Here is a 14,376-nt window from a genome sequence, read left to right on the forward strand (position 1 = left end):
TGTGCATCAGAGATTGTTTATGTAAAAAAAAACATTTCATACATGTGCATCAAAGATCGTCTATGTTAAAAACATTTCACACATGTGCATCAAAGATCGTCTATGTTAAAAAAACATTTCATACATGTGCATCAAAGATCGTCTATGTTAAAAAACATTTCACACATGTGCATCAAAGATCGTCTATGTTAAAAAAACATTTCATACATGTGCATCAAAGATCGTCTATTGAAAAGATGAATGCGAAATAAAACGTGCATCAGAGACTGTTTAAGCAAAAAAAAAAAATCATACATGTGCATCAAAAATGGTCAATGCTAAAAAAAGAAAAACAATAAAAATACCCGTAATTCATCATTAGGATTTAACATTCATCCCAAAATACAGTTATCACAAAATAAAGTACAGTTATCACAAAAAGAATAAAAGATAAATTGGGAATACTCGTAAAATGACATTCATTGTGTCACAAAACAAAATAATTAAATCATCACAAACAAACAACCTGATGTGTAAAACCTGAGAGTTATCACATAAATATAAACACGCTGAAGACAAATCTACAGTATCATGAACAAGAGAAGAGCCATGATCTCCAGATGATTATCATCAAACACTGCTGGCTGCTCTTGGCCTCCAGACAACCTTCTGAATCAGTCTATAACAAAGAGCAGGAGTCATGATGTTCTCGTCTGTGAAGCAGAGATCACCGTGTGGAACATGATGGTCCCGTATTATAAACTGTCCACCACCACAACAGTAACAAGTAATCGTACCAAAGTCATGTTTTCATCTAACGATCATGAGACATCAGCGACTCCCTGATCAGCACATTACCACCACACTGACGGCTGCTTCACCAGATTTCAAACCGCTTGTCTTTCTTAAAAGGAGCTCTGTCCTCGATGTTGTTCCTGAAGAGTCTAGAAGACCAAAGCAGAGAGAAACATCACTCACTCAGCCACAATAACATGTGACAGGATTAACTTAACTCATCTGACATGATGAAGTACAGATGTCTTAATAAATGAACGGTACAGTGATGAATGTATGCTCACAACACAGTGTCCATGGAGGGGTTGATGGAGACCAGTTCCAGTAACATGTCAGTTGAAGCATCAGTGATCTTATTGTGACTCAGACTGTAACACAAACACAGGAAGTGACACAGAGGATATTTATGATGGTGAGTTATATCAGCCTGCTGCTGCTGGAGACAGTACAGCTACTGTCCAACACACAGCAGCAGGGACAGACACAGGTCAAGGACATAACTAGAATTACATACATGTTGTCACATGAACACGTGTGTGTTGACAGACTGATACTCACTCCAGGACTTGTACTTTGTGCAGATGTGTGAGGAGTGTGAGCAGCAGCTGGTCAGTGAGCTCACAGTGACTCAGGTCCAGTTCCGTCAGCCCTTCAGAGACGTCCAGCAGCCGAGCCACAGCTCCACAGGCCCTCTGATCCAGTGTGGTGTGACTGAGGTCCAGCTCTCCACCCAGGGCTCCACACAGGGACACTGCCCGTCTCACTGTGTCTCTGTCACTGTTCACAGGAACCAGGGACAGCAGCTGGAGGACGACCGTCTTACTGGCTCTAAACAGGAGGATCAGAGCAAAGAGCTGATTGTTAAGCTGATTTATGGTTGAATGTAGATTCTACGAGAGCCTACGGTGTAACCTACGCATGGGGCTTTCAACATAGTGAGCATTTATACATGTGCACTGGTGTGTCTCTGCTGCTGGTGGTGGTGATACAGGGGACCACCAGCTGCACTTTCCCCAGTAAACACACCGACCCGTTCGGTTCGCAGCTGTGTCTCTGGGCTTGGCAGAGCGGACAGGCCTGGTGTCAGCAGGGAGGGCTGCTCCTCCAAACACACCCATCTTGGATGCAGGATGTGACTTGGTTTCGACAAGGTGACATTTGCCACTGGGCTGCTCCTGGAGGGGCAGCTGGTCCTTTGGACATCCGGCCTGTCCACTCTCTCGAGCCCAGAGACACTCGGGCAATGAAGAGCGGCTCCTGAGGAGGCGTATAACCCAAGAAGAGCGACGGAGGTCGGTGTGTTTACTGAGAAAACTACAGGTCACAATGCCCTGTACTAGTACCGCCACTAAGCACCAGAGGAGGATTGTGGGGAGGTGTGAGTCAGAGTATGATGTAGGTGTTTCAACACAAAGCTTTAAGCTGCATGAACATAAAAATGAACAAGTTTCTTCTCTGGTTTAGGTCATTTTGATGTCTTTCCCACCTGAGGAGGACTCTGCCCAGGACAGGAAGCAGCAGGTCCAGCCCGCTGTCCTCCACCTCACAGTCCTGCAGGTTGAGCTGAGTGTCCTGGCTGCTGTGTCTCAGGATGGTGGAGACGGCCCTGCAGTCCTCATCAGTCAGACTGAGAGTCTCACTCTGAGCCTCCTGCTGCAGCTCCACACAGGAGGAGCAGGACAGATCCAGCCTGTGCTGCAGAGTCCTGAGCAGGCTGACTGCTGCCCCCTGCTGGGCGTCAGAGGCAGCACAGCAGTGGATCAACTTCAGCAGCAGATTTCTGTCAACACTGAGAGGAAATAGATAGAAAATAAAACATTACACACATTATAACCACATACTTTCATCGATCAGTTACTGATATGATGTGCAGATTAACAATATTCCAAATAAAAGACACCACAAATAATATTAATTAAGTATAATCATGTTTCTTACCGGCTTGGGTTTTATTATTGTAGTTTTGTCTTTCGTTTCTATTAGTTATAAAAACAAAGAGACCTTCGCTTTAATATCTTAGACCTGAGAACACAGTGACTCACTTATACTCATTATGATAAGTCATGAGACAAAAGAAGTCAGATGATCAGACAAGTTGGAAACAAACAAGATAATTATTAAGATATTAAGATAAACTAATTTTTAAGACAAAATGAAGTCAAATGGTGAAAAATTACTCAAACTGTCACAGTGAGAGACGCATTATGTCCTGTGTGTTGAAGAAGACAGATACTCTGACAAACAAACACTAACGTTTTACCTGAGTTGAGAAACTCTGTAAAGAGGACGGACTCCAGGATGCTTCTGTTTTGCAGTTGTTTCAGATGTGATGCTTTCTTTTCCATTGCAGGTGGTATGGGTAGAGGTTGAGCCTTTCGGGTTGAATGCATGGGTTTTGGGGTGTGTTTGAGTTTGATGTTCTTCTTTTTCATTTCTCGCTTGGATTGTTGGGCTTGTGGTGGAGAGGGTGGTGTTGGGACGGGTGCTGGATGGGGTTTGTACTGATTGGTGGTCTTGACCCTACTCTACTGAATTTATTTTGTATTAGTTATAGCATTTAACTGGGTAATACATGTCTCTTGTTCCTGTATTGTTCCTTGTTCCTGTGTCTTGCTCAAGATAGTGTTTCCTCAGTTCCTGTTTTAATTGTTTGCTGTGTATGTACTGTACTGTCTGTCTGTCTGTGTGTGGGGGATGGAGGGATATTGTTTTTATTGTTCTCATAGAGTGAAACACTGTGTTACTTTGCTGTGTTAAAGTTCTATACATTTAAAGTTTGATTGGTTGATTGAACTACATTTATACTGCATTAACGAAGAAAACAGACAGCAAATGATTATTTGCTGAGCAAGGGATGGGTATCGAGAACCGGTACTGTTGAGAAAAAGTGGTAAATTGTCTGATCCATCCAACTTGTACCCGAGCCTCACAGATACTGGATTTTTCACCGGTAGTCTCGCCGGTACAGTTCGGTGAGTCTCTGGGCGAGCCTGTAAGAAAATTCACACAGATATATCAGCTGATAGATATTATATACATACAGTATGTAATGGAGGCAGTACATTTTACAGTTTAACAATTCACTTTAACTTTGTTATTTACTTTACTGTTTATTTAATTGGAAAAATTATCATTATAACTTACCCCGAGTAGGGCTGGGCGGTATGGCCAAAACTGTTATCACAATGTTTTTTCATATTGATCGATGTCGATAATTATCACCATGTACAGTATATTTAACAATAATAATGTTGAAGTGACAGTTTTAAGAGTATTCTCCTCAGGACAGAAGCCAAAACAAACCAGAAGGTTAATTACGGTTTATATAAAATACAATTATTTATTGTTATTAGTCAGAATGAACAGGTGACAAACATCCAACAGAACCAACCAAACAAATGGCTTCATGTTAAACACTGGATAAATACAATGATGAATATGTTCAACAAACTGCTCGTTTCAAACGCGTCTCAAACATGTTAGAGGTAGTTTACTGCACTGAACATTGATTCAACAAAATAAAATAAAAAGGTAAAGTTGAGGATGATTATGCTGCTGTATTCTTTGAATATTGCACATTCTTGTACATGTTTCAATGTCATTTAGAGAAAAACTTGACTTTGTCACTTTCCAGGATGTTTGGTGGGTCAGGATCTCAATCACAACACATTATAACAGCATCATATGATTATAAACAGTCAGCGGGTACATGCTGTTTCACTTTTTTCAGTTTTGTTTGATTCAACCAGATATAACTTAAAAACTGTCACCATAGTGATAATGGGGGTTTGGAGGGTTACTTGTAGAATGTATTCTGATTACCTGCTGAAAATGTAGTCAGTAACGTAACGTAAGAGGGAGAGACTCTCCCCAGACTCCCTCATGAAATCTCTCCATTTAGTGAGTTTTTGAGTCAGGAGACACTTTATAAACTGCATGAAGCGCTGTTTGTGACTGATTCTTCATTATCTGGGCCTTGTTGTAAACTCGGCTCATGTCAGCCTCGTGTTGGGTCGTGCTGCAGCCCTCAGTCTAACAGGAGGACTCAGTCACGCCTCTCCGGGTGTTTCCTCCTCAGTTTAGTTTCACTTTGTCTGACAGTTGTGGCGCAGATAGTTTTCTCCGTCTGAACCTCCAGCTGAAGGTAATGTACTGACTCTGACACGTTTTACTCGCTGACACAAGCTGCACTTTTCACTGTTACACTGAAACAGCAAGAAAAGTGAAGCTCGCTGTTTATTTCTCGACGAACTCGTTAAAGTTTAAACTCGGGACGACGGCGGAGAAACAACTGCCGTTAAGACTGTCCGCCATTTTGTGTCGATACCTGCGGAGTGTAGCCGCTGAAATCAGAGATAATGAGAGTAGAAGTGGAGTTAGTTGGTCAGTATGTGAGCACAGAGTGGTTGTCAGTGTGTAGCTCCACTTACTGATGACTGAAGGCAGCTTTTCCTGCCTGAATCAGCCTGTGGAGGAGGCCGAGACGAGCCGCCGCTCTCCCGCTGTCTGACGCACTGAACGCGGCTGGAGAGCAGCTGTTGGTGTCGGTGAATAATCTGTGGGTATATTTACAGTCCAGGACTGATGAGGAGGCAGCGAGAGCCAGTAAATACGTTGTTTTACATGAAATTGATCAATAAATATGTAATTTTGTCTTTAAATAGGGGTGTGTGTGTGTGTGGGGGGGGGGGGACGACAAGCTGGAAAGGTGAGGAAATGAGTGACGCAGGAAATGCAGTACAGTTGAGTGTAGAGTATGTGAGGTCAAAGTCTCATATGGAGCAAACTCTACAAATAACCTGCACAGGTACGTTAGAATCAGAAACAGATTTATTGCCAAGAAGGATTTTACACCAACAAGGAATTTGTCTAGGTGAATAAGGTGCATACATTGAAGACAATAAACAATAAACAAACAGTGACTATAATAAATATACAAAATATGAAAAATAAAGGATGTACAAATTCTGCATTAATGTAATGCAAAGATTTCAGGGGCGGTGATGGGTTTGAGTGCCACTGTACATCCATCCATCCATCAGTGCAGTCGGAAGAAAAAAGACAAGCGAGTTAACCTGCTACTAATGAAAGTGCCAGTTTGTCTACTGCAACTGTTGCTGCTGCTGCAGTGTCTACCGTATCTACCGTGTCTACAGTACACCACCACAACCACTTGGACCTACAACCAGAGCTCTGTGACACAGTTTGTGACAGTCCCCTTCAATGTTTCCTTTGCAGAGGGAACACAGAAGTGTGACTTCTGTAACTGAGCCACGACGTCCTCCCACTTCTTCTGCTGGTGGAGGAGCCCATCCGCAACCCAGCCAGAACCTTCCGGGAGTCCAAGAACCGGACGAGTAGAAACACAAACAGGAAGTTGAGTCTGTGACAGAAACGTGACGACACAGTGAGGTAGGGCTGGGCGGTATGGCCAAAACTGTTATCACAGTATGTTTTTTCATGTCGATGTCGATAATTATCACCATGTACAGTATATTTAACAATAATAATGTTGAAGTGACAGTTTTAAGAGTATTCTCCTCAGGACAGAAGCCAAAACAAACCAGAAGGTTAATTACGGTTTATATAAAATGCAATTGTTTATTGTTATTAGTCAGAATGAACAGGTGACAAACATCCAACAGAACCAACCAAACAAATGGCTTCATGTTAAACACTGGATGAATAAAATGATGAATATGTTCAACAAACTGCTCGTTTCAAACGCGTCTCAAACACGTTAGAGGTAGTTTACTGCACTGAACATTGATTCAACAAAATAAAATAAAAAGGTAAAGTTGAGGATGATTGTGCTGCTGTGGTCTTGAGCTTGTTCAGTTCAGCTTTAACGCCTCCTGTTCTGTAAGAACTGATGTGGTTAAGACGTGCGAGCAGAACACAGATCAACGGTGACATCTCTGAGCTGCTGCTCCAACTTTACCCTTCAACCTGCTTATAGGCATCATATGTTTAGTGATACAGCACGTAACTACGCTGGTTGTGTCTTTGTGTCGCTTCGGTTTCTTCTCATATGGGGTAATGGCTGAAAAAGCAGCAGTAACTGTTGGTTGAACTGAAGTTTGACTAGTAGCAGCAGTGGGGCTGGGCTGTTGGCTACTTGAGGGGAGGCTGACGCTGACCAATCAGAAGAAGGTAAAGTCAGCTGTGAGATGATGTCACAGAAGCTGTCAGATAGCTGTTGTGTGACTATTATTCCTGTAAGTGTGCAGATTCCAGATCCCAGTGTCAACTTGTGGACCAGAAGCCAGAAAGAGCAGGAATTCCCATCACTACAAAAAAACGACATGACCTCAGTGTCCTCAGCTACGTCACACAGTTAAATCACATTCGCAACCATAAAGTAAAAACAGTTATTTATCAAATATCAATTTGTTTAGGTCTATAATATACTGTCGGTATACTGACGGACCACGACTCTCCCTGTGCTCAAAATGAATGCAGTTCATTTATCACATGCACGTAAAATCATCATTAGATGTAATAACAAAAGTACACTAGCAAAGTACTGGAAGTCTATTAACAATAATAATAATAACAATAATAATAATAATAATAAAACAACAGTCTTCATTCTTTTTGATGTTTATATGATATCAAATACATTCAGGTGAAATATTCATGAACAAACTCAGAAACCAGTTAAAAAGTTATTGAATAGATACTATTAGAGTTTTAGATGATAATTATCAGCAGAGGTGGATTATAACTTCATACATTCACTCAAATACTGTATTTAGGTTCTAATATTTCTTTTTATGCAACTTCATACTTCTACTCCATGACACATTCGAGGCAAATATTCTACTTTTTACCCAACGACATTTGTCTGACAGCCTTTAATTAAGAGTTACTTTTCAGTTTGTCCTCCGTGTCCTGTCCAGTCAAAACACCGTGTCGTTTGGTCTTTAAATCAAATCAAATCAAATTTTATTTGTATAGCCCAAATTCACAAATCACAGTTTGCCTCAGAGGGCTTTACAATCTGTACAGAGACGACACCCTCTGTCCTTCGACCCTCGATTCGAGTGAGGAAAAACTTGCCCCAAAAAAGGCCCTTTTAACAGGGAAAAAATGCGGAAGAAACCTCAGGGAGAGCCACAGAGGAGGGATCCCTCTCCCAGGACGGACAGACGTGCAATAGATGTCGCATGTACAGAGCAGATCAACGAGATCACAATGTATTCAATTATAAGCGATGGTTGACAGGAGTGAAAGTACACAAAGATGTATTACAGCAATAATGATGAAATGCACATGGAAATGTGATTACTAGTGATAACAGTAGTAATGATCAATGGCAAGGATGGTATGTAGCAATGCAGTACGATAATAGTAGTGGAACGTATGTAACAGAGATGTGACTAATATTAGCGACAGTAGTGGTGGGTGTCAGGCAGGCTCTTGGCAGTAGGTGCATCCACGATCAGGCAGGGCCATAGCAGTGGGCGCATCCACGATCAGGCAGGGCCATAGCAGTGGGCGCATCCACGATCAGGCAGGGCCATAGCAGTGGGCGCATCCACGATCAGGCAGGGCCATAGCAGTGGGCGCATCCACGATCAGGCAGGGCCATAGCAGTAGGCGCATCCACGATCAGGCAGGGCCATAGCAGTGGGCGCATCCACGATCAGGCAGGGCCATAGCAGTGGGCGCATCCACGATCCACGACCCGGGCGCGGCCAGGATCCAAGGGAGCCTGTAGGACTAGAAAGCACAAGGACTCCGGGGAAGAAGCAAGTCAGTGACATGCAGAGATGGGGCATGTATACAGGCATAATGTATACAGATGGAGAGGAGAGGAGAGGGGAGGAGAGAGAAGCTCAGTGTGTCATTGTCCCCCGGACTAGGCCTATAGCAGCATAACTAAGAGCTGGCCCTAACTATAAGCTCTATCGAAGAGGAAGGTCTTAAGTCTACTCTTAAAGGTAGAGAGGGTGTCCGCCTCCCGGACCAAAACAGGAAGATGGTTCCACAGAAGAGGAGCTTGATAGCTGAAGGCTCTGGCTCCCATTCTGCTTTTGGAGACTTTAGGAACTAGAAGTAATCCTGCGTTCTGGGAGCGTAATGCTCTAGTTGGGTGATAGGGTAATATGAGCTCCTGGAGATATGATGGTGCCTGATCATTAACAGCTTTGTAAGTGAGGAGAAGGATTTTAAACTCTATTCTTGATTTTACAGGGAGCCAGTGCAGAGAGGCCAGTACAGGAGTAATATGATCTCTTTTCTTAGTTCCTGTCAGTACACGTGCTGCAGCATTCTGGACCAGCTGGAGACTCTTTAGAGACTTGTTAGGGCAGCCTGATAATAGAGAATTACAATAGTCCAGTCTGGAAGTAACAAATGCATGGACTAGCTTTTCTGCGTCTTTTTGAGACAGGATGGGCCTGATTTTTGCAATGTTACGTAGATGAAAAAATGCAGACCTTGAAATTTGTTTTATGTGGGAGTTGAAGGACATATCTTGATCAAAGATAACTCCCAGATTCCTGACGGTGGTGCTGGAGGCCAAGTTAATGCCATCCAAACTCGCTATATCATTAGATAATGCATCTCTAAGGTGTTTAGGACCAAGTACTATAACTTCGGTTTTATCTGAGTTTAACAGCAGAAAATTGCAGGTCATCCAGGTCTTGATGTCCTTGAGACATGCATGGAGTTTAGTAAGCTGATTAGTTTCATTTGGCTTTATTGATAGGTATAACTGTGTATCATCTGCATAACAATGAAAGTTTATGGAGTGTTTCCGAATTATATTTCCTAGAGGGAGCATATATAAGGTGAATAGTATGGGTCCAAGCACGGAGCCTTGAGGAACACCATGACTAACCTTGGTATACAGGGATGACTCATCATTAACATGTACAAACTGAAATCGATCCGATAAATAGGACTTAAACCAGTTTAATGCGGGTCCTTTAATGCCAATTAAGTGTTCCAGTCTCTGTAGTAGAATGTGATGATCAATGGTATCAAATGCAGCACTAAGATCTAGTAAGACCAGGACAGAGACAAGTCCTTTGTCAGAAGCGATTAGGAGGTCATTTGTAACTTTCACCAGTGCCGTCTCTGTGCTATGATGTGCTCTAAAACCTGATTGAAAATCCTCATATAAACTATTTTTATGAAGAAAGTCACATAGCTGGTTGGCGACTGCTTTCTCAAGGATCTTGGAGAGGAAAGGGAGGTTGGATATAGGTCTATAGTTGGCTAAAGTTTCTGGATCAAGATTAGGCTTTTTAAGGAGCGGTCTAATTACAGCTAGTTTAAAGGATTATGGTACGTATCCTGTTAATAGAGACAGGTTGATCATTTCTAGTAAAGATGTGCTAATTAAAGGTAAAGTTTCTTTCAGCAGCCTAGTTGGGATGGGGTCTAGGAGACAAGTTGTTGGTCTAGATGAAGAAACCATCGAAGTTAGTTGGTGGAGGTCAATGGGAGAGAAGCAGTCTAAATATAAGTCAGAATTTAGAACTGTTTCTGAGGTTCCTGTGTTTAAAGATACAATAGTGCCAGTTGAGGGCAAGCGATGATGGATTTTGTCTCTAATAGTTAAAATTTTATCATTGAAGAAGCTCATGAAGTCATTACTACTGAGCGTTGTAGGAATACATGGTTCAGTAGAGCTGTGACTTTCTGTCAGCCTGGCTACAGTGCTGAAAAGAAACCTGGTGTTGTTTTTGTTTTCCTCTATTAATGACGAGTAATAGCTTGCTCTGGCATTGCGGAGGGCCTTCCTATATGTTTTAAGGCTATCTTTCCAGGCTAAGCGGGATTCTTCCAAGTTGGTGGAACGCCATTTCCTTTCAAATTTCCGTGATGTTTGCTTCAATTTGCGGGTATCCGAGTTATACCAGGGTGCCAACCTCCTGTGCTTTATAGGTTTCCTTTTCAGGGGGGCAATAGAGTCCAGTGTTGTTCGCAATGAGCCTGCAGTGCTATCAACAAGATGATCGATTTGTGAGGAACTGAGGTTAGTGGAGGAGTCCTCTATTATATTGAGACATGGCATTGAGTTTAGTGCCAGCGGTATAATTTCCTTAAATTTAGCTACAGCACTATCAGATAGACATCTAGTGAAGGAGTGTTTGCCTAATGGTGTGTAGTCCAGTAATAGAACTTCAAAAGTTATTAAGTGATGGTCTGATAAAAGAGGATTCTGTGGAGAAACTGTTAGATTTTCAATCTCGATACCATAAGCTAGAACAAGGTCAAGGGTGTGGTCAAAACAGTGAGTTGGTTTATGTACACACTGAGAGAAGCCAATAGAGTCTAATAATGAGATAAATGCAGTACTAAGGCTATCATTAACGACATCCACATGAATATTAAAATCACCTACAATAATTACTTTATCTGATTTGAGGACTAGACTTGATAAAAACTCAGAGAATTCAGATAAAAATTCTGAGTAAGGACCAGGTGCTCGATACACTACAACAAATAGAACTGGCTGTAAAGTTTTCCACGTTGGATGTGAAAGACTCAGAACAAGGCTTTCAAATGAGTTATGATTTAATTTAGGTTTAGGAATGATTGACAGACTTAAGTCATAAATAGCTGCAACACCACCTCCTCGGCCGGAGCCTCGAGGAATGTGAGTATTAATGTGACTGGGTGGAGTGGATTCATTCAGGCTGACATATTCTTCAGGATGCAGCCAAGTTTCAGTAAGACAGAATAAATCAATATTACAATCTGAAATTAAGTCATTTACTAGTACAGCTTTCGATGACAGGGATCTGATATTTAGGAGTCCGCATTTAATTCTCTTGTCTTGTTTTGAGATTGCAGAGTTGCTGTTAATTTTTATTAGATTTTCATGCACAACTCCTCTTCTGTGGACTTTTGATTTGATTAATTTGATTAATTTAGGTGGTCGGGGGGCAGACACAGTCTCAATGAAGTTTTGGGTGTGCAACTGATCTAATGGAAGCTCAGAGAAGCGTGTAAGACTGCAGCTCTGCCTCCTGGTCTCAACTCTGGGTTGTCAGGCTGGTTGTTGGCTAATGAAATGGGTTAAATTTCTAGAGATGAGAGCCGCTCCGTCCAAAGTGGGATGGATGCCGTCTCTCCTAATGAGACCAGGTTTTCCCCAGAAAGTCCGCCAATTATCAACAAAGCCCACATCGTTTGCTGGACACCACCTCGACAGCCAGCGGTTGAATGATGACATGCGGCTGAACATGTCATCACTGGTTAGGTTTGGCAGGGGCCCAGAGAAAACTACGGAGTCCGACATTGTTTTGGCGTAGTTACACACCGACTCAACATTAATCTTAGTGACTGGCGTCGCCGGCAGTCATTACCGCCGACATGTATTATGATCTTACTATATTTACGTTTAGCTTTAGCCAGCAGTTTCAGGTTTGATTCGATGTCGCCCGCTCTGGCCCCTGGGATGCATTTCACTATGGTCGCTGGTGCCGCTAACTTCACGTTTCGTACTATGGAGCTGCCAATAACCAGAGTTGGTTTCTCAGCGGGTGTGTCGCTGAGTGGGGAAAATTTGTTTGAAACGTGAAGCGGCTGGTGGTGTAACGTGGGCTTTGGTTTGGTATTATGCTTCCTTCGTTCAGTCACCCAGCCGCCCTGCTGTCCCGGCTGCTCGGGAGTTGCCGAGGGACGGCTAGCTGAAGCTACGGTCGCTCGGTCCGCACTAGCTAAGTGGCTAACTGCAGCAGTTACAGTCGGAGTTTCCATGCTGCGGAGCCTCGCCTCCAACTCACTGAGCCTCGCCTCCAACGCTACAAATAAACTACACTTAATACATGTACCAGTATCACTAAGGGAGGCAGAGGTGTAACTGAACATCTGGCACACTGAGCAAGAGAAAAGAGGAGAGCGAGAGGGAGAGAGAGAAGCCATCGCTAGCTGATAGTGGCTAAGCTAGGACACGATAGATTAGCCAGCAGAGCTAAGAGAGCTACAAACAGCAGCAAGCCCGGCGACCAAGCTATAAACACAGAGTATTGTTGAATGCCTTAGTGGACCAGCAAGTGCCCGATCACAAGCGGGATCTCGGTCGCTGCAGAAAGGAATACAACAATAATCTGCTTGGACGAGCCGGAGCAGCACAGTTACGCTATCAGTCAGTAACACAACAACAGGAAATGACGCAACACGCTTACCGTAGTACGTAGACAGTCCTGTCCATGCCACTGCTGCCCATGGTGTCAGAAGATTGTGGATAACACTTCACACTTTCCTAGAGCCCAACTTGTTGTTTAGAATAATCCTTTCAGCCAAAGTTTGTAGAAACTGTAAACTGACTTCATTTCATAGTTTAACAACAGGTTTCTCTTTAGTCACTGTTGGGTTTGTTTGTTTGTGGCTGTATAATCTTTGCTTCACGCCTCTTGAATTTAGTCCATTAAACCACTGATAACATTACTGACACAGACTCAACATTACAAAATGTAAAATGCTGTTTACTAACATTTACAGCTCGAATCAACTTGTGAGCAAAAGATATTATCAGCTGGTGCAGAAAACTGTTTGACCAATCAGGAGCTACTCGTTTAACTTAGTTTTAGTTTTAGTCTTGTTTTTGTTGTGAAATAATTGTTTTGTGTTACAATTTTCATGGTTGAAATGATTAATAGTCGATTAATGTTCAGTTGATGTGCAGATGAATGATTTGTGTTTCCTCTCCATATGAAAGTGTGTGTGAGTTGAGCAGCATGAATCAGTGTGAGGACAGAGAGGAGGGAGGCCCTCCCTCTAAAACCACTGGACCTGGACCTGGACCTGAACCTGGACCTGAACCTGGACCTGAACCTGGACCTGAGCCCAGCTGTGTGTCCTTCAAGAGTGACGCGTCAAAGGATTTTCTGATTGATTTTAAACAAAGCCGTGGAAGAAAGTAAGTTATCAGAATGTAATTATTCATAATTATAATAAGGAAGGCTATCACTTAATTTTAAGACACCATGCCACTAACCTGTGGACGGAGCTGAACTGGAGCCAGCTTCATCCTCCAGGTGATACTGAGCCAAAGCACAGCTCCAAACTATGAAGAACTATTCAGGGAGGAGGCAGTCGGCTGGTGTTCTGCCTGTAATGGAGTGACCAGCAGTCACCACATCTCAGCCCTTTTGAGCTGTTGTGGGAGCAGCTTGACCGTATGATACAGAAGAAGTGCTTTTCAAGCCAGTGCAGCCTGTGGGAGGTGCTTCAGGCAGCAGTGAGGGACGTTTCTTCAGATCACCTCATCAAACTGACACCTAGAGTGACAAAGGTCTGCAAGGCTGTAGCTGCTGCAGATGGAGTATTCTTTAATGAAAGTTTGAAGGACAAAATTATTATAGTAAAAATTATTGTCATTATATATTAAAGAAAAAAATGCTTATTTCTAACATTGTCAATGTCTTGACTATATTATTTATTCCTAGCAGACTCCGTCAGAGACCAGACTCTCCTGGACCTGGACCTGAACCCAGCTGTGTGTCCTTCAAGAGCGACTGGTCAAAGGACTTTCTGATTGATTTTAAACGAAGCCGTGGAAGAAAGTAAGTGATCAGACTTTATTCATAATTATACACTTTATCAGATGTATTTGTTGTCTGTCTAATATTTAATATT

The 14,376-nt window shown here is 42.6% G+C and overlaps 2 protein-coding genes across 9 annotated transcripts in view; one reads left to right on the forward strand and one right to left on the reverse strand.

Moving 5' to 3' along the window:
• Window positions 1-12,964, reverse strand: LOC311252953 (uncharacterized protein; the record flags this gene model as incomplete). The annotated part of the gene is made up of 6 exons (XM_084346617.1): window positions 1-923; window positions 1,059-1,142; window positions 1,333-1,602; window positions 2,261-2,563; window positions 3,035-3,049; window positions 12,924-12,964. 6 exons carry the CDS (start codon window positions 12,962-12,964, stop codon window positions 857-859), a joined length of 780 nt encoding a protein of 259 aa, XP_084202743.1. The 3' UTR covers window positions 1-856.
• The window catches only part of LOC311253455 (uncharacterized protein), a 25,090-nt gene continuing 15,576 nt past the window's right edge, over window positions 4,863-14,376 (forward strand). For 7 of the 8 annotated variants that reach the window (XM_084347447.1, XM_084347449.1, XM_084347450.1 and 4 more), the window contains exons 1-4: window positions 4,863-4,918; window positions 6,013-6,186; window positions 13,457-13,657; window positions 14,187-14,303. In XM_084347447.1, the coding sequence (XP_084203573.1) occupies window positions 13,476-13,657; window positions 14,187-14,303 (299 nt within the window). In that variant the 5' untranslated portion in view covers window positions 4,863-4,918; window positions 6,013-6,186; window positions 13,457-13,475. The remainder of the gene's footprint in view (window positions 4,919-6,012; window positions 6,187-13,456; window positions 13,658-14,186; window positions 14,304-14,376) is intronic. The other variant, XM_084347452.1, reaches the window with a different exon arrangement.

The sequence above is a fragment of the Pagrus pagrus genome (assembly GCF_965226575.1).
Source record: "Pagrus pagrus genome assembly, chromosome: 24".
NCBI lineage: Eukaryota > Metazoa > Chordata > Actinopteri > Spariformes > Sparidae > Pagrus > Pagrus pagrus.